Source organism: Hemiscyllium ocellatum, chromosome 2 (assembly GCF_020745735.1).
Source record: "Hemiscyllium ocellatum isolate sHemOce1 chromosome 2, sHemOce1.pat.X.cur, whole genome shotgun sequence".
NCBI lineage: Eukaryota > Metazoa > Chordata > Chondrichthyes > Orectolobiformes > Hemiscylliidae > Hemiscyllium > Hemiscyllium ocellatum.
Genome location: NC_083402.1, coordinates 125,288,720 through 125,315,193, shown reverse-complemented (window position 1 = coordinate 125,315,193; position 26,474 = coordinate 125,288,720). Strand labels below are relative to the sequence as shown.

Genomic DNA, 26,474 nt, shown 5'->3' with positions numbered 1-26,474 from the left:
TGCTACACCTTGCTAAATAGAAAATGACCCACTTATGCACAATCTTTGTATTCTGATAGCCAATCAATCTTGTCTCCATGTAAATAGTTTAACACCAAAACAAATGTTTTAGTTTTTGCAATAACCTTTGGTCTGGCACTAAATCAAATGTTTTCTGGAAATCTAAGTACAGTACTTCCACTGGTTCACATTTTTCCATAGAACATGCCACTTCTCTAAAGGTCTGTTGTAAATTGATTGAGCATAATTTTCTTTTCACAAAACTACATTGATATCACTTATTACTTTCAGTTTTATTTTTAAGTGTCCCACTCTAGTTTCTAATATCGTGACAGATGTTAAGTTAACTGGATTGTATTTTTCTGATTTGTAAATTCTTCCATAAAAGAGTTGCATTTACTATTTTTCTATCTAATTCACTGCATTTAGCGAATTTAGAAAATTAATACTAATACATTAACCAATTCACTTTTACCACCCTATGATGAGGTTAATCAGGACACAGGATTTGTTAGCTGACAACTCTAACTAGTTTAGTAGTACTACTTCCCTGGTGATTGCAATTTTCTTGAGTTTTTCCCTCCTTTTCACTTTCTGATGTACAACTATTTCTGGAACTTTACTTTTACCTTGTATAGTGAAGGGTAAAGCAAAATAACTATTCAATTCGCTTGCAGTCTCTTTTAGTTAAGTTAATGGTAGGGCCCTGGGGTATGTTGTAGAAATTAGAGAGACCTGGTGATTCAGGGACATACTTCATAGAACATTGTGTCACAAGTAGACAGAGTAGTAAAGAAGGTATTTGACACACACGTCTTCATTGCTCAGAGTTTTCAGTACAGGAGTTTGGGTATAATGTTACAGTTATACAGAACATAGGTGAGGCTGCTTTTGGAGAATTGTGTACAGATCTGGTTGCCCTGCCACAGGAAGGGTATTATTAAACTGGAGAGGGTACAGGAAAGATTTCTAAGGATGTTACTGGGACTACAGAGTGTGAGTTATAAGGAAAGGCTGGAGAAGCTCAGACTTTTTTCACTGTAGTATAGGAAGTTGAGGGGTGACCTTATAAAGGTTTATAAAATCAAGAGGGGCATGGATAAGGTGAATAACCAAGGTCTTCACCCCAGGGTTGGGGAATTCTAAACTAGAGGGCATAGGTTTAAGGTGAAAGGAAAAAGAATTAAAAGGGACCCGAGGGGCAACGTTTTCACACACAGAGTGGTTTATATGTGGAATGAACTACCAGAAATGATAGATGCAGGTATAGATACAACATTTAAAAGACATTTGGCCAGATATATGCATAGGAAAGCTTTACAAAGATATGGGCCAAACACAGGCAAATTGGACTAGTTTAGTTTGGGAAACTTGGTCGTTATAGAGGCATTGGTCTGATTGGTCTGTTTCCATGCTTTTCAAGCGTGCGCCATCATTCAGTGAGATCATGGCTGATCTGATAACCCTCAACTCCACTTTCCTGCCTTCTACCCGTAACCTTTTATTCCCTTACTGATTGAAAATCAATAGATTTTTAATCATTAATTCTTTAGTCTCACAGTCCATTGAACCAACATTCACTTTTTATCTCTTTTACATTCTTTTCTAACCTTTTAGCCTTTTAAAAATGCTTACTATCTGTTTTCATATTTCTAGCTAGCTGTCTTCCATATTCTACTTTTTCCCTCCTGATTAATTTTTTATTCATTCATTACTGTTTTATATATTCTATCAAGCTTCTAATTTGACATAATTTTTCATTTAATAATATGCTTTTTCTTTACACTTGAAATTTTCTTTAAGTTATTTTAGTTAACCTCTGAAGGTGGCTTTTCTTTCTTGTTGGAATGTATCTGTTCTGTAACATTCCTTTAAACAGCATCTCTATTTACCTATTGTTATGATCCTTTTGGAAAGTACACTGATTCCCCAGCCCCAATACCCTGGGGTTGTCACACATGTTAATGATTTAATCACAACATGCAAAGTCTTCAATTTACACATCGTTGGAATCAAGTAACAGAAGACCAGTTCTTCTGCTTAACAAGAATTATTACTTATTACAGATAAGTAAATCCTTATCACAAGTAAACAGCTATGAACTACCAACAAATGGCTTTCCTAGTTTAAAATTGAATCCTTTTTAAAAACACCTACACATATATATGAACAGTTATAGGCAAAAAAAATGATTTATGGGGAGAGGGAAAAATACTGAGTAAAACAATATTAGTCCACAGGATTAATTGAGGTGTTCCTTTTTCATAGAGTCATAGGGTCACGCAGCATGGAAACAGACCCATTGGTCTAACTCTTGCTTGCCAAGACTTTCTGTTCATGAATTTCCGTTCTCCAGACTCTTTCCCATGTATGCAGAAGGCACAGGGCAATTGGTGTACAAACTGCAAAGTTTCTTAGTTACTGGTTAAAGGTAACAGCTTACAGTTACTGGTGGGAGAAAATAACTGCTTGAACTAAGTACCACTGTAAATGCCATATGCAAAGGATTTCACTGACGCTTTTTTTTTAAATGTGCAGCAATTCCTTCTACAGTCCTTGGTTTCAAAACTGTTTTTTTCCCCCAATGTAGTCCACAATCAAAAATGCAGAAAATAAAATGATGCAGTCTTTACACTATCCCTTAATCTAATTTTCCAGACTCTTTTAGTTTGCTTTGTGTTCATGCCCTGATAACTACACTTATTTTCATTTAACATACCAATCTTAGACTCCTATTTCTCCTCCTCAAACTGAATGTAAATTTCAATATTGTGGCCGTTGTTCCTTAGGTGCTCCAGAATGTATTGTCCTATGAAAGTATTCTTAAAATATTCTATGTGCTCTTTACTTAGGCTATCATTGTTCATTTGATTTTTTCAATCACCACATAGATTAAAATCTCCAATAATTATTTCCATACCTTTCTGACAAGTTCACATTGTTTCTCCCTTTCATACTCCATCCTGTGTAGTTACCATGAGGGGATTGCACGCCATTTGCATAAGTGGATTCTTATCATTTACCATTCCAAAACGTTTCCTCGTCTGGATTTCTTGAACTCTGATTATTGCTGTCTATTGTGCGAATAGCATTATTCATGAACAGATCAAGCATTTCTCTTTTCTTGATTTCCTCTCCTTAAATGTCATATACCCTTCAAAATTCAGGTCTCAATCTAGGTCATCCTGTCTCTGAAATGGCTGTCAGATTGTATTTATTTATTTCTGTTTGTGCCATCAGTTTATTTTTTTTGTATGCTACTTGCATTCAGATACACAGTCTTTGGCTTTGTCCTTTTATTAGTTTTATAACTTTTAACTTACCTATTAACCTGCTCATTAATGTGTATTCTTTATCCTAACCTGTCACAGTCCATTTATCATTTCTCAATCACTACTTTCTGTAATGTCTTGCTTCTGATTTGCTACGTCTTCCTAAACTTTTTCCTTTGCCCCCACTAGTTAGATTAAAAACCTCTCTTATTTCCCTAGTTTTCCACTCACTAGAACATTTATTGCGGTATGGTTCAGGTGCAGACTGTCCTAGTGTACTGCTACCACTTTCCTTAGCACTGGGGCCAGTGTCCTCTGAACTGAAACACACTTTATCATACCCGTCTTTAAGACAAGCACTAATTGCTGTAACCTTTTTGCTTTACACTAATTTTAACTCTGCTTAGTAATAATCCAGAGATTATGACCCTTGGGTTTCTACTTCTTAATTTGGCATCAAGCTCCTCATGCTGACGATGCAGAATCTTTTGCCTTGATCTGCCTATATCATTTGTCCCTATATTGATCATGATGATTGGATCTTCTCCCTTCCACTGTAAATTTGTCTCCACAAATTTGTACCAAGATCCCAAACCCTAGTCTTGGGCAACCGACGCAGATGTCTGCATCCTTGCTCTTTGCTGCAGAGGGCAGTGTCAATCCCTCTCACTGTGTTGTATCTTCTAACACTACCTTTGTCTTTGTTCCCCTGACCTGCATGACTTTCTATAACACAATGCCCGGATCAGTTGACCCATCCAGCCTGCAGCCCTCACTCTCATCCAAATAACAAAAACCTCAACCAGACAGCCAATTGCAAAGGATGAAGCTGTTGTACTCTTGCCCTCTGGGTCCCTTTACCTGCCTCACTTGCAGTCACACCATCCTTTCCCTAACCAATGACCAAATCAGAAGATCCTATCCTAAGATGATAGTTTTGTGGAATAGAGGTTACATCTTCTCTGATGATTGTCATTCAACTCCCACATTAAAAAATCTGAGCTTCAGTTGCTCAAGCTACGAACAGGTTATAGCTCAAACAGTCTATTACTTTAATTGTTCCAACCGGAAACCATTTATTAAATCCCTGGTTTAAGATCACTTCCAGATATGTAGGAATTAGGTGCTTTATTCAAATTATGAAATTCATACCTGTTTTGCATCGCTCCCCCATGAAGCCTGGTGGACAGATGCATTCTCCTGTCTCATCATTGCAAATCCCTCCATTCAGGCAGACTGGACAGTGTTTTAAGCAGTCAGCTCCCCACATGTGAGCTTCACATTCTGTAACACCAATATTTCAGCAATAATATATTAAAACTGTTCAATATTTCAACTAAACACAACAAAAGACTGATTTAAAGAACATTTGCTCAACAAAGATTTGTATTTATTTAGCTATGTAATGTCTCAAGGTATTTAATTATCAAATAAATTAAGATCTTAACAGGTGGGAGTGGACTTGGTGGCTTAGTGGTTAGCACTGCTCTCTCATAGCACCAGGGATCCAAGTTCGATTCCAGCCTCGGGCTGTCTGTGTGGAGCTTGTACATTCTCCCCATATCGGTGTGGATTTCCTCCAGGTGATTTGGTTTCCTCCCACAGTCCAAAGATGTGCAGCTCAGGTGGATTGGCCATGCTAAATTGCTCACAGTGTCAAAGGATGTATAGGCAAGACTAGGTTAGCCATGGGAAATGCAGGGTTATTGGCATAAGGTGGGGAGGTGAATCTGGGTGGGATATTCTTTGGCGGGTCAGTGTAGACTCGATGGGCCAAATGGCCTGCTTCCACATTGTAGGGATTCTGTGCTTCTAGCTGACCAAAAACTTAATTACAGAGGCAGGTTTTAAAGTGTGCCTTAAAGAAACAAGTTGTGAGAGAAAATTCTGGAGTGAGGTGCCAAGGCAGCTGAAAACATTATCACCAATGGTGCGGTAATAACAATCATGAGGGTAAGCTGTAAGAAGGATGCACAGATGTTTAGTGTGATTTGGTCAAGTGGGCAAATGCAAGGCAGATGAAAGTATAATGTGGATAAATGTGAAGTCATGCATTTTGTTATGAAAAACAGAAATCTGAACGGTGACCAATTGGGAGAGGTGCAATGAGACCCGGGTGCTCTTGTCCACCCGTCTCTGGAAGTAAGTATGTAAGGGTAGCAGGTAGTGAATAAGGCAACTAGTATGCTGGCCTTCATAGTAAGAAATTTGAGTACAGGAGCGGGGATGTCTTGCTACAGTTGAAGAGGTCCTTGTTGAGACCAATCCTAGAGTACTGTGTGCAGCTTTGGTCTCCTTATCTGAGACAGGATGTCCTGATTATGGACAGAATGCAGCAAAGATGATTGAGAGACTGATTGGTTTTGATTACATGCACTAGAGTTTAGACGATTGGTGGGGGAGTTGTGATGGATCTCAGAGACATCTATAACATTCAACAGGATCAGACAAGGTAAATGTATAAAGGATGTTCCCAATAACCAGGAAGTCCAGAACCATGGAACACAGTTTAAGGATACAAAATAGGCCATTTAGGACTGAGATGAGGAAGACTTTCTTTACCCAGAGAGAGTAGTGAGCATATGGAATTCTCTGCCACAGAAAGTGGCTGAGGCCAAAACAGTAAACCTTTTCAAGGAGGCAGATATATTTCTGAGGGTTAAAAGGATCAAAGGATTTGGGAAGAAAGCAAGGACAGAGTACTGAGTTAAATAATCAGCCATGATTGTATTGAAGGGCAGAGCAGGCTCTAAGGGATGAATTGCCCACTCCTGCTCTTTCTTTGTTTCCATTGGGTAAGCTGAAGAGGTCAGAGTTGGAGTAGTGTAGATTTCTTGAAGTTTATCAGGTTGGAGGAAGTCAGACAGATAGGAGAGGCAAATCAATACCTACAAACCATGTCCTAAAATGATTTATTCACATAATCAATAGTGTTGACAGTTATAATGTAAAGGCAAAAGGATTGGATATTAAATAACATAGATCAGAAGTTGATTTCAACAGAGTCTTACTGTTATTTGTGGTATAATTTAAACAAACATTTCTGATTTTTATTCATTTGAAAATGCATTCTCTGTGTCTGAGTCCCCTCTCCTGAGTGATGGATATGTGTCAAGGACTTAATTGATGCCACATTCATCAAACTGGGCAAACTACATTTACTGAGAAATATCCTAAGAACTATAAACAAGAGTAGGCCACTTAGCCCATTGAACCTTCTCTAACATTTAATAAATCATGGCTCATCTGATTGAGGTCTGAACTACAATTTTCTGCCTATTCTCCATAACCAGTGACTCTCAGGGTGACACAACAAGGTTTTATTGGGAAAACTGGAACTGAGGAAATGATCAATGAACAGGATTGAGAGTCACTAATGTTGCAGGGTTAAATCATATCTCCAATGGGTTCCCAAGCGAACAGTAATAAAGATTTGAGTACAACCATCACGTTGAACTTTGTCAGTGCAACATAACCGACCTTATCAAAGAATCATAGAATCCCTACAATGTAGAATCTGACCATTCAGGCATCGGGTCCACATTGACCATGTGAAGAGTGGCCCACCCAGACCCACCTCCTACCCTATCCCTGTAACATTACATATCCCATGGCTAATCCACCTAGCCTGCACATCTTTCGACTGTGGGAGGAAGCTGAGCAGCTGGAGAAAACACACACAGACACAGGGAGAATGTGCAAACTCCACACAGACAGTCACCTGAGACAGGTATCAACCACAGGTTCCTGATGCTGTGAGGCAGCAGTGCTAACAACTGAGCCACAATACCATTCTATATATTTGTACAATTTCCAGGGCACCACAACACAGGTAATATATTGGTGAATTAAAAGCACTGTGCCAATTCCTGCTTCAAAAAAATCAAGCCATCAGGGAGGCAGCCAGAATACCCTGGGCTGTCTCCTGTTGTAATGGAGGGCCCACCTCCCACTGGTAAACACTTTGCTGTGGCAGGAAAAGACCTTTAACTGGAAACTTTGGTGACTCAATTACTCTCTGGGCAGGGATAGATGCCCTGCATCTTCACCACTGCTAGCAAAATGCCATTGTATTCCATTCAACCCCTCCTTCACCATTTCACAGCCACGCTTCCTGCTTCCCACTGTTACCCAGAAGACTGGCAAAATCAAGCCTATAGTAAATGAACATCTCACCTGCTAACCATGGAAACCATAAAATCACAACAGTGTGGAAACAGGCCCGTGGGCCCAACAAGTCCACACCGACCTTCTGAAGAGTAACCTACCCAGATCTATTCCCTTATACTTACCCCTGACTAATACACCTAACCTACACATTCCTGAAAGCTAAGGGCAATTTAGCATGGCCAATTCACCAAACCTGTACACCTTTGGACTGTGGAGGAAACCAGAGCACCATGAGGAAACCCATGCGGATACAGGGAGAATGTGCAAACTCCACACAGACAATTGCCCAAGGCTGGAATCAAACCCAGGTCCCTGATGCTGTGAGGCAGCTGTGCTAACCATTAAGCCACCATGCCACCCCGGTGCTAACATTAAGGTGTTGCACAGAGCACCAAGTTATCACAAAACAGCAAGGAAAGAAATGTCTTGTAAATAGCCATTGGGACACCAGTGTGAGATCTGAAAATGGTATCATAGGTGTAATGGAATGAGAGTGCTTTTTGGAGTCGGTACTCACACTATACATCAGTCAGAAGCTGGATGGTAGGGAAGCGGTGGCTAATTACACACTTCTCTACAACATTTATTTCCATTAACCTTATTAATGGTACATTGCTGCTTCTATTCAGGAAAGTCTAAGCCTGTGACCTGGATTTTCTCTCAATTATCAGACATTTCATCACACAGTTCTCGACTTTTTTCAATCCAAATGCACTCACTGCTTTTTGTCAGTTTTGAAATTAGGCAGGGAGAAAATTGAGGGAAACCCTGCTCTGTGTTCTGACATTTCTGCCACTAATACAGTAATCGTAAATCAGCCCAGTCAAAACCACACATCAGTACTATGTTCAAAATAAAACTCTAACCATGCACGTGCAGGTTCATGATTCATAGCCAGTTTAGACAAAAATACAAAATATTAGAATTAGGTCAGAGGTGAGTTTTTTATTGTGACTGATCTATATAAGTGCAAGAAAAGGAATAAATCATGTCATATTCCAAAGGTCCAGAAGACAATCATTCAGCTCCTCAAACTTGTTACAACACTTAATTAGATTCTGAATCTTGACTGATCTGTGTCCCAATACCATTTACCTGTCTTGATTCCCTAAACGTTAGGAGACAAAAATCTATCAATTGCAGTGAGCCGTGTGCCAGTGAGATTAAGAATAGGAGGAAAGGGTGGGTCAATGAGTGGTTGAGGAGATGGTGCAGGGGGCAGGGATTCACTTTTTTGGATCATTGCGATCTCTCCTTGGGCAGAATTGACCTGTATGGGAGAGATGGGTTGCACCCGAACTGGACTGCTCAATATCCTGGCAGGGAGATTTGCTACTGTTACTTGAGAGGATTTAAACTATTATGGAGTGGGGGGTGGGAAGCAGTAGTGTGAAAAGAAGATGGCTCAGAAGTTAAAGGGAGCAAGTTAAATAGACGAGACAGGTAAGAACATGGCAGAGAGCGAGATAAAACTAAAGAACTAAACTGCATTTATTTGGTAAGGCAGATGCACTCAGGTCATGGATGGAAACATGGGCTTGGAATATCATAACTATGACAGAAAACATGGCTGAGGGAAGGACAGAACTGGAAGGTTAATGTTCCAGGGCATAGATACTATAGGAAGGATATAAAGGGAGGCAAGAGAGGAGGGGAATGGCATTTTTCATTACAGAAAACATCACTGCTCTGCCTGATGCTGTGAGGTAGCAGTGATAACCCCACAAGCCACCATGCCAATCTTTATGTTTGTATACCTCTCAGGGCACCCCAACACATGTGATATATTGGTGAATTAAAAGCACTGTGCCAACACCTGCAAAAATATAAAACAAGCCATCAGGGAGGCAGCCAGAGTACACCAGGCAGTCTCCTGTTATAATGGAGGGCCCACAGGTAAACACTTTGCACTGGCTGAAAAAGACCTTTAACTTCAGTGACTCAGTTGCTGTCTGGGCAGGAATAAACCTGATCAAGTATATCCAGGACATTGTGAGAAGCTGAGGAAGAAACTACATCATCATCTACAGACATAGGTGAGATACCTGAAGACTAGAGTGTGGCTAATGTTGTTCCTTTATTAAAAAAATATATTGCAAGGAAAAGCCAGGGTCTGACACCAATGATGAGTAAGTTGTTGCAAGTGATTCTGAGAGACTGAATTTACATGCATTTGGATTTGATTGAGGATATTCAACATGGCTTTGTGTACAAGAAATCATGTCTCCCAAACATGACTGAGTTTTCGAATACGTGACCAAAAAGATAGATGAGGACAGAGCGGTAGACATTGTTTACATGGAATTTTGCAAGGCCTTCAACAAGTTTCTTCATGGTAGACATGGTTAGTAAAGTTAGATCAAAATGGAATCCAGGGAGAGGTAGCCAATCGGATACAAAGGTGGTTTGATGGTAGGAGCCAGTGGGTGATGGTAGAGGGTTGTTTTCAGATTGGACGCCTGTGACAAGTTCTTTTCCACAGGGATCGGTGCTGGGTCCACTACTGTTTGTCATTTATATAAAAGATCTAGATGAGAATATAGAAAGCATGGTTAGTAAGTTTGTGGATGACACCTAAATTGGTGGAGTAGTGGACAGTGAAGAAGGTTATCTAAGAGTACAACAGGATCTTGGTTAGTTGGACTAATGGGCAGAGGAGTGGCGGATGGAGTTTAAATGAGTAAATATGAGATATTGCATTTTGGTAAGACAAACCAGGGCAGGATTTAAACAGTTTATGGTAGGATCCTGGGGAGTGTTGTCAAACAGTTAGGGGTTCAGATACATAGTTCCTTAAAAATAGTATCACAGATAGACAGGGCGGTGAAGAAAGCATTTGGAAAGCTTGACTTCATTGGCTAGAGTATTGAATATAGAAGGTGGGATGTTTTGTTGTGGCTGTACAGGACATTGCTGAGGCAACTTTGTATTGTGTATAATTCTGGTAGCCTTGTTATAGGATTGATATTATTAAAATAGAAAAGGTCAGAAAAGATTTACAGCATGTTACCATGACTGGGGGGTTTCAATTATAGGGAGAGGCTGGATAGGCTGGGAGTATTTTCCCTGGAGAATAGAAGGTTGAGGGGTGACTTTATAGAGGTTCATAAAATCATGAGTAACAAAGATGAGGTGAATCGCAAAAGTATTTTCCCTGAGATAAGGAAATTCAAAATTAGAGCGCATAGGTTTAAATTGAGAGGGAGAAGATTTAAAAGGGTCCTGAGGGACATCTTTTTCACACAGTGGGGGGCGCATATATGAAATGAACTGCTAGGCAAAGTCATATATGCAGGTACAGTTATGACATTTAAAACATATTTGCTCAGGCATTTAAATCAGAAAAATTTAGAGGATATGGGCTAAATGCAAGCAGATGGGACTAATTTAGTTTGGGAAACTTGGTTGGCATAGATGAGTTGGATCGAAGGGTCTGTTTCCATGCTGTATGACTCTGTGAGTACTCCTGCCCTGAACAGATTACTTTGAGGGAGAGAGTTCTAGGTTGCCTTTTGTATAAGGACTGAGAAGTCTAAATAGTTTCAAGGTTCTGCTCTCTTGTTCTGGACTTTCATCAGCAAAGGAAATGGTTTCTCTCTATCTATGTTATCAACTATTTTAATCTCCTTAAACACCTCAGTGAGATTCCCCCCAGGCTTCTGTACTTGAGGAAATAAAAACCTATTCTTGTAATTTACCTGTTTTTAGCTCTGGAATTAATACAAAACTAAACAAGCAGAAGCCTAAAATAAGTAAAGTTGTCAGTTATTATCTGCAAATCTTACTTCTTACTATCAGCTGGGTGAATGCTGCAGTTAAAACATTTCCTCCAATCAAAAATGCAGAGTACACGCCTGCATCTTTCACAGTGACTGATCTCAAAGCGCATTCAACTGTATGAGTGACATCATCTCGTGGCACGGACGAGAAAAACATATCTGGAACAATAAAAAGAAAAATTATAAACTGCAGAATAAACTTTGTGCAGAAGCCAGCATTGTGTTTACAAATGGCAGTGCAATCCTCTGGCATTTTATATAAAAGCTTATATTTATATGTCCTAGGGATGTTGCAAAGTACTTTACAGCAAAAAAAATTTCTAGACACAGGAATAGGGAACTGGAGATGTGTATAGAATGCTGCTATCATGCAGACAGAGGACTGATCCACAGAGAGAGGGAGAGATAGATTAGCCATTGTTGTAAGGTATGATATGCAGTCGGCAATTTGTGCACAATAATCTCACACAAACAGCAATGTGATAACAATCAGATAATCTGTTTAATAAATGGTAGTTAAATGATGAATGTTGGCTCAGGCAAACTCCTGATGGAATCATCCAGTCTGATTTAAATAGTGTCATAGGACTATTCCCATCTAACTGAGCGGGAAAGCAGGGCATTTTTCTCACATCTCACTCAAAAGATGGCTTCTTCAATGCTGCTGCAAATTGCCAGTAATGCAATGTAAGTGTTAGCCTTGATTTTTTGCTCATGTCTCTCAATGGGGGTATTGAACCCACAGCAAGAGTGCTCCCAATTGAACTGCAATTTCAAACTCATTGCAAAATCTAATGCATTAGTTTAGCAATATCTCTTGTACCTGTGGAATTGTAATTTTAAGAACTGTATCCTTTTTATTCTGTATGTTGTTAAAAACTATGGGCTGCAAAGTGAAATAACTGTTTTTGAAAACAGGGATTTACCAGGATAACTGCATGATTCACAGCGAGGAATTTGATACCTATTATGAACTCTGTTTAGTGGATTCCTACAATGTGCAGATGATCAAGTCCCAAGGAACTTTTTCACAAGTGAAACTGATTGGGTCTCTGCCAACTGAACAGGTTGTGACTGGAAGCAAGTTACAGAGACACAGGTACACACAGAAAAAAAGAAATAGATGGGTGTTCAGTTGTTCTTCCTAGCAGAAGCTACCTGTTCTCTGCAGTAAAAAAACAAGTTTAAACTTGAAGTAAATCAGATAGACACATGTTTGAAGTGAATCAGATGTGTTGTGCTTCTTACAAACCAATGAAAGCTTCCTGAGAAAGACAGTTGAACACCAAGGGTCTGGCTAACATGATTGTTTGGAGTGTTTTCTTTCAGGGAATGCTGGAAACTGGGACTGACTCCCACAGAACAGGTGCAGGTGTGCAAGTGCAGTTCAATTACAGTAGCCAGTTTTATGTTGGGAACAAACATTCCAGTCTCTTATTTGTACACATATTCTAATGTGCCACCAAGATTTAGAAGGGATTTGGAAGGATTGTAAACAATGTGCTTGTCCAAAGTCTGATGAGAAAACCCTCTGTCACAATCAGAAAACTGGAATGCACCCAAATCTCAAGAAAAGACGCAGTCAGTAATAACTACACAGCCGGGGACAGAAAGAATTGGTACCACAACATAGAGAAATAATGAGTGAGAGGAGATGAAATAGAGACAGACATAAAGAGCAGCTAAAAACTTCAGTTATGAGAAAAGACTGGAATGGTAAGAATTGGTTTCCATGAAAGGAAAGGCTAAGAGGCAACTGAATGTAAATTACCAAAATTATGATGAGTCTGAACAGAATAGGTGAAGATTAAATGATTCCTGCTTGTAAAAGGATCAAGAACCAAAGGGCACAGTTTTAAAGTGTTTTGTAAAAGATATAAATGTGAAATGAGCAGATTTTTGTTATACACAGTCAGTGGTTAGGATCTGGAATGTATACCTCCAAGTGGAGTGGAGACAGGTTCAATTGTACCATTGAAAGATTATTCAATTAGAAACAATATGCAAGTTTACAGAGAAAAAGCAGGAGATTGACATTCATGTTATAATGATGAGAGAGCAGAAATGAAGGGTTGAATGGCCTCCTCCTCCTGCACCTACGAGTCTATGATTCTGAAAGAGGGCATAACAGAAAATAAGAGACAAAAAAAGAGATGAAAAAGTGGTGGGCATAACAGAAAGGGCACAAGAAAGGCATAAGACAGGCGAGAAAGAGAGAGATGAAAGAAATTCATGTGCAGAAAAAAGGGAGAGTAGATGTGTGCCTGCATGTGAGAGAGGGAGGGAGAGACAGACAGACAAAGAGAAACAGATACACCCTGGGAAAAAGGGAACTTGGATGAACTGGAAATGTAGAATGGGGAGAATGGGACTGAGGGTAATATTTTCAAAGAAAATATGTCAAAAGTCACATTAAACCTCTTGCAAATTGTACTTATAACTTTGTATCTAGGTACAGTAATATATTTTAAAATGCATGGTTGCTGTTTGTAAGCTTGTATCAAGCTCTTAACCTTTGAAATGTCTCCATATAAGACATTTAATCAATCAATTAATTATTTATTTCACAGATTTTGAAACCAGACTTCACTGAGATCACAAAGGCCTTTCCATAAAGTAAGTTTTAAATTAGAATTTTATCTCCATAGATTTAAGAAAATATCATGATTATATCTGAAGAAACTGGTTCATATAGTGCTAGATGATAGTCAACTTAACAAGAACTTGAAATGGAAAACTGACACTATTATCATCTTTTCAGAAACTAGTGAGTAAGATATGAATAGAATAATGCATGGTCATACGAACAAAAGCATAACAACAACTTATATTTACTAGCACTTTTAACATGGTTAAAATTCACAACTTTATAGTCAAACAACTTTTGAAATTGAACCATATAAAGTTACATTAGGACAGATGAGCAAAGGATCGGGAGAAAGTTAGCACTACGGATTCTGGAGATCAGAGTCGAGAGTGGGGTGCTGGAAAAGCACAGCAGGTCAGGCAGCATCCAAGGAGCAGGAGAATCAACGCTTCAGTCATACATCCTTCCTGCTTCGATTCTCCTGCTTTTGGATGCTGTCTGACCTGCTGTGCTTTTCTAGCACCACACTCTTGACTCTGAACAAGGGATTAGTCAGAGTAAAACAGATTATGAGGAGTGTCTTAAAGACGTCATAGAGTCTTAGAGATTTACAGCACGGAAACAGGCCTTTTGGTTGATAATGTCTGAACGAATCATCAGGCACTTATCTAGATTAATTTGATTTTTTCAGCACTTTCCCCATAACCTTGTACACTTTGCCACTTCAAGTTATCATCCAAGGACTTCATAAATATTGTGATAGTTTCTGCCTCCACCTTTCAGACAGTATGTTCCAGATATTCACCCTGCTGTTGGTGAAAAAATCTTCTTTAAACCCCACCTAAATCTTTTCCTCCCTTACCTCAAATCTATGACCCTCCTCCTCCACCCTCCCCCCCCCCCCCAGATATTAATCTCACTTCTAAAAGGCAAAATTTATTTCTGTCTACACCCCTCAGAACTTTGCACACCTCAACCAGGTCCACCTCCAGCCTTCTCTCCTCTAAGGAAAACAACCCTTGTCTTTCTAGTCCCTCCTCAAAGCTGAAATGCTCCAGCTCTGGCAACATCCAGATAAATCTCCTTTGCATTCCCTCAATTGCAATCACATCCATCCTATAATGCAGTGGAGCTCCACACAGTTCTCTGTTTTTTGCCTAACTAATGTCTTATACAGCTCCATTATAACCTTCCCGCTCTTGTATTCAACACCTCAACTAATAAAGGCAAGTATCCCACATCCCCAAAAACCACCTTATCCATCTATCCTGTCAAGGATGTGTGACATGCAAACCATGCTCTCTCACACCCTCTGCATTTGTAGTTTCTACCCTTTATCGTTTATTCCCTTGCCTGGTTAGCCAATGCAAATATATCACTTCACACATTTCAGGATTAATTCCAAGTGTCACTGTTCTGTCCATCTGATCAGCCCATCTATACCGCCCTGTAATTTAAGACCTTCTCGTTCTTTTAGTCTCATTACAAACTACTGATCAAACCCCTTACATTCATGTCTAGATACTGTATGCCAATGGATGCTGGCTTCCAGTCACAAAACAACCTTTGACCACCATCCTCTGCTGCCTGCTATTAAACCAATTTTAGGTCTGATTTGCCAGATTGTCCTGGATCCCACATGTTTTGACCTTTTTGATCTGTCTCCCACTGGAGAACTTGTCAAAAGCCTTGCCAAAAGTCATGAAGACTACATCCACTGTACTACCCTCTTCTGCACACAGAGTCACCTCCTCAAGAAACTCAATCAAACCTGTCAAACATGACCTCCACCTGATAAAGCCATGCTGGCTATTCTCAATTAATCCTCATCTCTCCAAGTGAAGATTAAATTTGTTCCTCTGATTTAATTTCCCACAGCTTTCTACCACTGGCCTATAGTTCCCTGGTTTATCTCTAAAACCCTACATAAACTGTGGTGTCACTTTAGATGTCCTTCAGTCCTCTGATACATTTTCAGTGGCTAGAGAGGATTGAAAATTAATGCTTAGACCTCTGCAATATCTTCCCCTTCCTCCCACAGCATTCTCATCTCATCTGAGTCTGGGGACCTATCCACTATCTAATCCTGCTAAAAAAAATTAATACCTCTAACCTCTCAATTATAGAATGTTCAGAATTAGTCCTCCTCCCTGACTTGTATATCTGTACTGTTCATCTCTATCATAAATACGGATGCAAAATACTCATTTAAAAATTTCAAAGATATTTTACACCTCTTAAATCCCTAATGAACCATATTCTTTCTCTCGTTATCCTCTTGCTTCCAATATAAATGCTAAATAAAAATGGGATTTTTTCTTTATTTTACTGTCAATGTTTTCTCATGCATCCTTTTCACTTTCCTAACTTTTTAAGCAATTGCCTATACTTTCTATACTCCTTTGTAGCTTCTGGTATTCTAAATATTCAGTTTTTAAAATTTTATTCACTCCTGGAATGTGGGTGTCACTGGCTGGCCAGCATTTAGCTGTTCTTAGCTGTCCTTGAACTGAATGGGGCTTGCTAAGCCATTTCAGGGGACAGTTGAGAGCCAACTACATTGCTGGGAGTCTGGAGTCACATACAGGCCAGACCAGGTGAGGTTGGCAGATGTCCTTCTCTGAAGGACATTAGTGAGCCAGATGAGTATTTCTGACGATCAGCAATGGTTTCACAGTCATCAATGGATTCCTAATTCCAGAGAACCGTCTACCATAGTGAGATTAAAATCCAGGTCACCAGAACATTAGCTAAATTTCTAGATTAATAATCTAGCAATAATACCACTAAGCCATCACAATCCCTTTAAATCTACCATAAGCTTCCCTTTTTCTCCCCCTTATCCAATCCGGAACATTCCAAGATATCCAGGGTTCTCTGTTTATTTTGGTGCCTCTCTTCACCTTTGCAGGACTACGTTGAATTTGCATTTTACAGTTTCCCTTTTGAAAGACTCCCATGACGCTGATGTAAATTTTCATATTAGCAGCTGCTCTAGATACTGATTTATCATATTAGAATCAACCTTACCCCAATTCAAAACCTTTATTTCTGGTCCATCTTTGTTCTTTTGCCTGACTACTTTAAATCTTATAGAGTTATAGTGAGAATCACCAAAACAGTGTCTCATCTACCACTCACCTGGCCTTTTTTTTTTAAGATCAGGTTGAGCACTGCCTCAGTTCTTGTACAGCTGAAAATGTGTTGCTGGTTAAACACAGCAGGTTAGGCAGCATCTAAGGAACAGGAAATTCGACGTTTCGGGCATAAGCCCTTCATCAGGAGTGAGGAGAGTGTGCCCGAAACGTCGAATTTCCTGTTCCTTGGATGCTGCCTAACCTGCTGTGCTTTAACCAGCAACACATTTTCAGCTGTGATCTCCAGCATCTGCAGACCTAATTTTTTACCCTCAGTTCTTGTACATGCTAGTTTAAAGAAAAACTATCCTGGAGATAGTTTTAGAACTCAACCCCCCTTTAAGTTTTTTCACTTTGTATATCTCAGTTAATATTGGAGAAGTAGAAGTGCCTATTATTATTTACCTATTACTTTTACACTTCTGCAAAATTTGCTTACATATTTGCCCTTTTATCTTTCCCTGACTATTTTATGATCTATAGTACACTTACAACAATGTAATTGCTCCATTTTTTTTCCATACTTCAGGAGCCTTCAAAGATATCATCTTGCCTTATTGCAGCAATTGACTCCATGATTAATATTACAGTATTATCTCTTTTACACCGCTCCACATCACACCCGAAGATTCAATACCTTGGAATATTGAGCCACCAGTCCTGTCCCTCCCTCAAACATGTGCTTGTGCTGGAAATTATTTCATAACCCTATGTGTTAATCAACACCCTCAACTTATCTGCCTTACTTGCATGACCCTTGTATTAAAATGAATGCATCCAAACCTTTACGATCTCCACTGTGTTAACTTGAGTAGATACACTTTGTCTGCCAGACTGACCTGTCCTTTGTTCTACATTTATCTGTGCATTATTAACTATTATACATTCACTCCATCCTATTCCCCTGTCAATTATTTAAATTCCCAATAATGACACTAACAAATTTTCCCAAAAGGATGGAGGTCTCATTGCACTTTGGATGCAACTGGTTGAATTTGGTCAGGTCCCAACATCCCCAGAAATACCCAGTGATCCAGAAATCTAAAGTCTTTGCACTAACACCAAATCTACAGCACACATTCTGCTGCTCTATCTATCTGTTCCTATACTCACCAGCACATGGCATCATAAAATACAGGACCAGAATTAGTCCATTTAGCGTATCAAGTCTGCTCCACCATTTGATCATGGCTGATATGTTTCTCAACCCCATTCTCCTGCCTTCTCCCTGTAACCCTGATCATCTTTTTAATTAACCTTATCTATCACTGTCTTAAATACACTCAATTTCTTGGCTTCCTCAGCATCCTGCGGCAATGATTTTCGCAGATTCACCACTCTTTGGGTGAAGTAATTCCTCCTCATCTCATTTCTAAAAGGTTTGTCCCTTCATTTGGAGGCTGCGCTCCTGGGACCTAATCTCTTTTACAACTTGAAACATCTTCTCCTCATCCACTCTAACCAATCCTTTCAGTATTCCGTAATTTTCAATCAGATCCCTATTCATCCTTCTAAACTCCATTGAGTACTGACCCAGAGTCCTCAGCCATTCTTCATTTGACAAGCCCTTCATCCCTGGGATCCTCTGGACCCCCTGCAATGTTAGCATATCCTTCCTGAGATACAGAGCCCAAAACAGCTCACAATATTCAAATGTGGTCTGACTAGAGTCTTGTAAAGCCTCAGCAGTACCTCTCTGCTCTTGTATTTCAACCCTCTCAAAATTAATGCTAACATTGCATTTGCCTTCCTAACTTCCATCTTAAGAGAATCCTGAACTAGAACTCTTTGTGCTTTAGATTTCTGAAGCCTTGCCCCATTAAAAATAAAGATTAATGCCTCTATTCTTTCTACCAAAGTATATTAACTCACACTTTCTAACATTGTATTCCATGTTCCACTTCTTTGCCCGCTCTCCTTGCTTGTTCACTATGCAGCCTCACTGCCTCCTCCACATTACATGTCCTTCAATCTATCTTTGTGTCATCTGTAAATTTAGTTTGTGACAATGCTATCAATTCCTTCATGCAAATCATTAATATATAACATGAATAGTTGTGGTCCCTATACTGACTCACTGACTCCCACCAAAAATAATCCAGAGATTACAACCTCTCAGAACCTGGTCCAGGTATTCCAAAGTTAAGGGTCCGTTTAGCTGAAGATGTAGTTGACAATTGTGCAGTTCAAGAGTCCAGATTTGGAGAAGTGCAAAATGCAATTTTTTTAATAGATAATTGTTTAAAGGATTAAGGAGCATTGCCAAACAGAGACCTAGCGGTGCTAGTGCATAGTGGCTTGAAAGTGGAGTTGCAGATAGACAAGGTGGTGAAGAAGCACTTGGCACATCTGCCTTCAACTGTAATAATACTGAGTATAGGATTTGGGATGTTAGATTGTGGCTGTGCAGGACATTCGTGAGGCTGCTTTTGGAATACTGTTCATAATTCTGGTTGTCCTTCTATAGGAAGGATGTTGTTAAACTTGAGAGGATGCAGAAAAAAATTACAAGGACATTGCAGGACTGGAGGGTTTCAGTTGTAGGGAGAGGCCGAATAGGCCGGGGTTCTTTTCCCATGAGTGTCGGAGACTGAAGGGTGACCTTATGGAGGTTTATAAAATCATGAGGGATATGGATAGGGTAAATAGACAAGGTCTATTCCCTGGGGTGGGGAGTACAAAACTAGAGGACATAGGTTGAATGTGAGAGGAGAAATATTTAAAATGGACCTGAGGAGGGGTAACGTTTTCATGCAGAGGATGGTGCGTGTATGGAATGAGCTGTCAGAGGAAGTGGTGAAAGTGAGTACAAATACAACATTTAAAAGGCATTTGGATGGGTATATGAATAGTAAGGAAGGGTTTAAGGGGATACGGACCAAATGCTGACAAATGGGCCTCAGTCAGACTGGAAGGTATAGTTGGCATGGAAAACCTGGACTGAAGGCTTTGTTTCCATGCTGTATGGTTCTATGACTCAATAAGTGATTGAAAATCATACAGTTTCTTTATATTCCACAGTAAGTTGGTTAAGTTCCTACAAATAGTTTATAAAGTTAATTTGGTTAGTTTTTTTTTGATGGATTCCAAAGGCAATAGTTTTATTACCATCTTTGTAGATCATAACATCAGCATCTGTCTGAAGCTGTCGCTTGAATCGAATGGTTACATTTTCACCTTTATTTGCAGTAAGGGAGAAAACCTCTGGGAGGAAATGTGCTGCAAAATATAACAAATTTCACTAGGTCAGGTCATCCTTTTATCCTTGCACAGGGTGACATACAGACAATAATTCATGGCTTGAAACAAATCAATTTCTTTCAGGATCACTCTAAGGAGAGTTGGCTGTCAGCAGTGCTTTCACTGATCAATCCCCTGAAGTCAACCCTGAGTCAGAAGTGGTATGACAAATTAACAATTTGGGCCCAGCACTGCAGAAGCTCATTCACTGCTGAGGGAAGTTGTTCACTGCATGCATTAGGATAGAGTTGGTTCTTTATCAGCTAGTCTGTTGAAGAACTTGGTTTCTTTCGTACTTAACTTGTAATGCTGCTTACTATTACCAGTGAATCATAGAACCCATACACAAGAAGAGAATTTTCAGCCCATTATACCTGTGCCAGTGCTTTGAAAGAGCCATCCAATAGTCACATTCTTTTCCAATTGTCCTGAAAAGTACTTGTTTAAAGTTTGATTTCAGTTCCCTTTTTAAAGTTGAAGTTGATTCCATCACCCTCTCAAGCAGTGCATTTCAGATCCCAACAACCTGCTAGATAAATGACTTTTTTTTAAACTAGTGGAAAATGTTTTCCTTATTTACACTATCAAAATCTTTCATCATTTTGAACACCTTTATAAATCTCCCCTTAGTCCTCCTTGCACTGAGAACAATGCCACAGAAGGGGACTGCTCTGTGCCTGAAAGAGTTGAATTAAAAATGACTTGAAATCCCTCATTGATGTTTCTAGCTGTGTTTGTTGAACGGTGCGTATAAGCTGAGATTGTGCTTGGACTAGATGTTACAACACTGCATTTAACTCTGCTGGTTTACAGGTCCAAGTGAATTGGAACTTATTGGTTACTGTCAGGGACATATGCCTGGGGGAATGCTGAGAGTTCTTTGAGCACTTCACCAGTGTTTTGAGTTTCTTGGCCAGTTTGATTGTTGCCTTGTGATCCCTGAAAACAAAACACCAGTAAAGAGAGATTTCCACTGGCTTCAATTACCCAAAACTGTATAGATACCAAATGAAGACTGTCAGCACCAGGCATTCCATACAGAAGGAAGGAAGGAAGGAAAACAAAAGGAAGAAAGTAAGGATAGAAGGACAGACGGGAAAAAGGATGGAAGGAAGGAAGGAAGGAAGAAAGAAAGGAAGAAAGGAATGAAGGAAAGATGGAAAAAAGGAAGGACAGAAGGAAATAAAAAATTAAGGAAGGAAGGAAGGATGGATGGAAGGAAGGAAATAACTTGCCTTAAGGTACAGATTAATACCATTAGATTGAGTGAAATCCTTTGATTGCACATTTAGCCAAAACCAATCCCAGTATCTGAATCGATGGTTGCCTCCAGAATCTGAGAGTGTTTTACCTTGTTGTGACATCTTAACTGTTGTTATTCGTGTGGCTTCTTTTTTAAGTCGCCCCTCACAAAAGAATATTCCAACGCTATCATTTTTCTCATTGCTCCACACAACCTTTGAAGGGTAGCTTTTAGTCTTGTTCTGTGCTGCAGGGCTTCCCCATTGATCAAGAAAGGGATCAATATTCCGAGTTATGGAAACCTCATCTGGATCAGATTTGCCTTCACTTACACACACCAATGAGGTTTCTGACTTGGAGATTAGAGGTCTTGAGTTTATTAATGTCAAGTCCAGCAATGCCTCGATTAAACCTGGGGTCAAATACAAACATATCGATTAGATGCAATTGAACAGGAAGATAGAAGCAAGGCAGACTTAGACAGGCTGTCTCAAAGTTAATGAAATACTTACTATTGTGTAGTTAACATTCTTATGTAGGGAATGAGGCAGCTAGCCTTTGCACTGCAAACTCTCAGAACAACAAAGGAACAATGGCCAGATAATCTACTTCAATGATATTAGTTTAAGGGCAATACTGACCAGATCGGATGGGAGAAGTTCCTTACCCTTTATAGTGCTGAGGTATTCCTGAGGTTCACATGAAAGGGCAGACAGGGCCCTCTTCTGATCAACAGCACCTCCAGCAATGTGGTATTCCACCAGTTCTGCTCTGGGAGAGTCATTGTTGGATTGTGAGCCCAAGCCACTGGATTCAAAGTTGAACTCACAACCTGCTTACTCAAGAGGTGAAAGTACTAATCACTGCCACAGCTGACCCACTAAACTGTACAGAAATTTCTTGGTGATACTTTAATTATGCAAGTTTTGATGATAGACAATTTACTCAACATTAAATTAGTGATAGCTTGAGTACTATTTTATGCACATACATTTTTTAAATGAGTATTCAAAGTAAGGCTTTCATAACGTAATGTCATTTGTCAATTCGTAAAATATCCATCTCCGAGCCCACTTTTCCAATCAAGACTCCCATCCATCTGCCGAGGACCTCTTCTCTCACCTCCAATGTGCCCATCCACCTGGACACCCCGTGCTGGCCTGTTATCCACCCATGACCTCTTCATTTCAAACTAGTACTGTGACATAGACCGCCTCAATCTGTCCACCCCTCTCACCACTCCAACCTCCCCACCTCGTAATGCGCAGCCCTCTACTCCCTTCGTTCCAACCCCAACATTACCATTAAATCAGCAGACAAGGGGACTGACCTCTACACCGCTGAATTCAGGCACCAACTCCTAGACACCTCCTCCTCCTGTTCCATTAGACCAGGACCTCATCTCCCATCACCAAACCATCATCTCCCAGACCATCCACAACCTCATCACCTCTGGGGATCTCCTACCCACAGCCTTCAATCTCATCGTCCGAGAACCCCGCACTACCCGATTCTACATCCTACCAAAGATTGACAAACCTGACTTCCCCAGTCGACCCATTCTCTCAGCCTTCCCCTGTCCAACTGAATTTATCTCTGCATACCTTGACACCATCTTGTCCCCCTTAGTTCAGGAATTCCCCAGTCCCTGCACACATCTATCCACCACGACAAAGGCCACCAAGTCCTCCGTCTCTTCCTCTCGTGCCATCCCAACCAGTACCCTTCCACCGATACCCTCATCCGCCTGGCTGAACTGGTTCTCACCCTTAACAACCTCTCCTTCCAATCCTCCCACTTCCTCCAAAGCAAAGATGTAACCATGGGCACCTGCATGAGCCCCAGCTATGCCTTCCTCTTTGTCGGTTCCATGGAGTAGTCTATCTTTCGCAACTGCACCAGCACATTCTCTCACCTTTTCCTCTGCTACATTGATGATTGTATCGGCATCACCTTGTGCTCCCATGAGGAGGTTGAACAGTTCATCAACTTCGCTAACACATTTCACTCCAAGCTCAAATTCACCTGAACAATCTCGGACACCTCCCTCCACTTCCTGGACCTCTCCATCGCCATCTTTGGCGAATGATTAACCACTGACATCTATTACAAACCCACTGACTCCAACAGCTACCTGGATTACACCTCCTCCCATCCTGCCTCCTGTAGAAATTCTATTTTTTATTCCCAATTCTGCCATGTCTGTTCCCAAGATGACCAATTCCATCATAGAACAGCCCAGATGGCCTCCTTCTTCAAAGACCGCAATTTCCCCTCCCACGTGGTCACAATGCCCTCCAGAGCATCATTTCCACTTCCTGCAACTCCACCTTTGGACCCCACCCCTCCCAATGCAACAAGGACAGAACCCCCCTGATCCTTACCTTCCACCTCACCAACTTTTGGATATTGTATCATCCTCTGTCATTTCTGCCACCTACAAACAGACCACACCATAAGGGATATATTTCCCTCCCCACACTTATCTGTGTTTCGGAGAGACCATTCCCTCTGCGACTCTTTAGTCAGATTCACATGCCCCTCACCAGCCCTCACCCTGCCACCACAGGAAGTGCAAAACCTGCACCCACACCTCCCCTCTCACCTCTGTCCAAGGCCCCAAAGGATCCTTCCACATCTGACAGAAATTTACCTGTACCTTCACAAATGTCATCTACTGTATTTGTTGCACCCAATATGGTCTCTTCTACATCAGGGAGACAAGACATCAACTTGCAGATCGTTTCAGAGAATATCTCTGGGACACCCGCACCAACCAACTGCACCACCCTGTGGCTGAACATTTCAACTTCCATAAGACCATAAGAGATAGGAGTGGAAGTAAGGCCATTTGGCCCATCGAGTCCACTCCACCATTCAATCATGGTTGATGGGCATTTCAATGCCGCTTACCCCCATTCTCCCCGTAGTCCTTAATTCCTTTCGAGATCAAGAATTTATCAATCTCTGCCCAGATCCCTTTGTACTTTGGCTTTATGAATTTTCTCACCGTTTATAAAATAGTCCATGCCTGTATTCTTTTTTCCAAAGTGCAAGACCTCACATTTACTAACGTTGAATTTCATCAGCCAATTCTTGGACCACTCTCCTAAACTGTCTAAATCTTTCTGCAGCTTCCCCACCTCCTCAGAACTACCTGCCCGTTTGCCTAACTTTGAATCATAGGCAAACTTCACCAGAATGCCCCCAGTCCCCTCATCCAGATCATTAATATATAAAGTGAACAGCTGCAGCCCCAACACTGAACCCTGCGGGACACCACTTGCCACGAGCTGCCATTCCAAAAGAAAACCTTTTATCCCAACTTTCTGCCTTCTGTCAGACAGCCAATCCTCAATCCATCCCAGTAACTCACCTGAACGCCATGGGCCCTCACCTTACTCAGCAGCCTCCTGTGAGGCACCTTATCAAAGGCCTTTTGGAAACATAAGTAAATAACATCCACTGGGTTTCCCTGGTCTAACATACTTGTTACCTCTTCAATGGATTCTAACAGGTTTGTCAGGCACAACCTCCCCTTGCTAAATCTATACTGACTTGTTCTAATCCGACCCTGCACTTCCAAGAATTTAGGAATCTCAACCTTAAAGAAGGATTCTAGAATTTTACCTACAACTGAGTTTAGGCTAATCGGCCTATAATTTTCCATCTTTTATCTTGATCCTTTCTTGAACAAGTAGGTTACAACAGCAATTTTCCAATCATCTATGACTTTCCCTGACTTCAGTGAATTTTGAAAGATTACAACCAATGCTGCCGCTATTTCTTCAGCCACCTCCCTCAGAACTCCAGGATGTAGCCCATCCAGGCCAGGAGATTTATCAATTTTTAGACCTTTAAGCTTTTCTAGCACTTTCTCTTTTGTAATGTCTACCATACTCAACTCTGCCCCTTGACTTTCCTTAATTGTTGGGATATATGTGCCCTCTCACTCCATCAAGAACATGCAGGTGCTTGGCCTCCTCCATCGCCAAACCGTAACCACCAGAAGAAAGACTCATCTTCCACCCTGGGACCCTGCAACCACATGGGATTAATGTGGATTTCACCAGTTTCCTCATACCCCCCTCTCCCACCTTATCACAGTCCCAAACCTCCAACTCAGCACCACCCTCCTGACCTGTCCATCACCTTTCCCATCTATCTGCTCCATCCTCCTCTCCATCCTATCACCTTCTCCCCTGCTTTCATCTGCCTAGTGCATTCCCAGCTACCTTTTCCCCAGCCCCACCCCCTCCAATTTATCTCTCAGCCCCCAGCCCACAAGCTTATGCCCGAAACATCAATTCTACTGCTCCTTGGATGCTGCCTGACCTGCTGTGCTTTTCCAGTACCACCCCCGACTACTAATTTTCAATGTCCATTATCAGATTTTAATACCTGTTATTTTCATGAATTTAAAAAATGACTGCACCTGACTAAAAGTTGAGCGAAGATGCCTGAAATAATTTATAAACAGGAACAATTTGAACTGAAGTTAACATGTTATTAGAGACTGAAACTAGTCACCCAGGGCTGTACTTTCTAATTGTTTTCCACATATATCCAGATTAAAGATAAGTCATTTTAACACAAGAATATACAAATTGGGCAATCGCTTTGGCAGAGCTGTGAGAAATGGATTTCCATTGGAACTGAAAAAGTTTCTCTCTCTCAGCCTCACAGAGAACAAAGCAAACAGAGATAGCATAAACTGGAAAGGAAAATGCAATCACTGGGAGCTCAAAGATATCTGTTACATTCACAGCTGCTGTTCATCCAAGACATCCCCTAGTCTCAAGATTAAAACCTAAAATGTTAAGGTCACCCTAAACTGAATATTCTTTTATTTTAATTTTGGTACTGTACACTATCCTATTTTAAATTTTGTATCTGATTTTTGTGTGGGCTTGATGTTACATCTATTATTTTTCTTAGGGTTAGCAGGTGATAAAATTGCTCTTCCTTTCACTCAAAGAAACCTTGTTACTGGTTTCTTATTTGTTTCCAGTGATCTAATTAAACACATTTTTATTGAAGTGATGTA

The 26,474-nt window shown here is 40.5% G+C and overlaps 1 protein-coding gene across 1 annotated transcript in view; it reads right to left on the bottom strand.

Moving 5' to 3' along the window:
• The window catches only part of tek (TEK tyrosine kinase, endothelial), a 122,026-nt gene that overhangs the window by 75,916 nt on the left and 19,636 nt on the right, over positions 1–26,474 (bottom strand). The window contains exons 2-5 of the mRNA XM_060839881.1: positions 21,537–21,839; positions 20,054–20,164; positions 11,228–11,380; positions 4,425–4,556 (exon numbers count right to left, since the gene is read on the bottom strand). Of these exons, the coding sequence (XP_060695864.1) occupies positions 4,425–4,556; positions 11,228–11,380; positions 20,054–20,164; positions 21,537–21,839 (699 nt within the window). The remainder of the gene's footprint in view (positions 1–4,424; positions 4,557–11,227; positions 11,381–20,053; positions 20,165–21,536; positions 21,840–26,474) is intronic.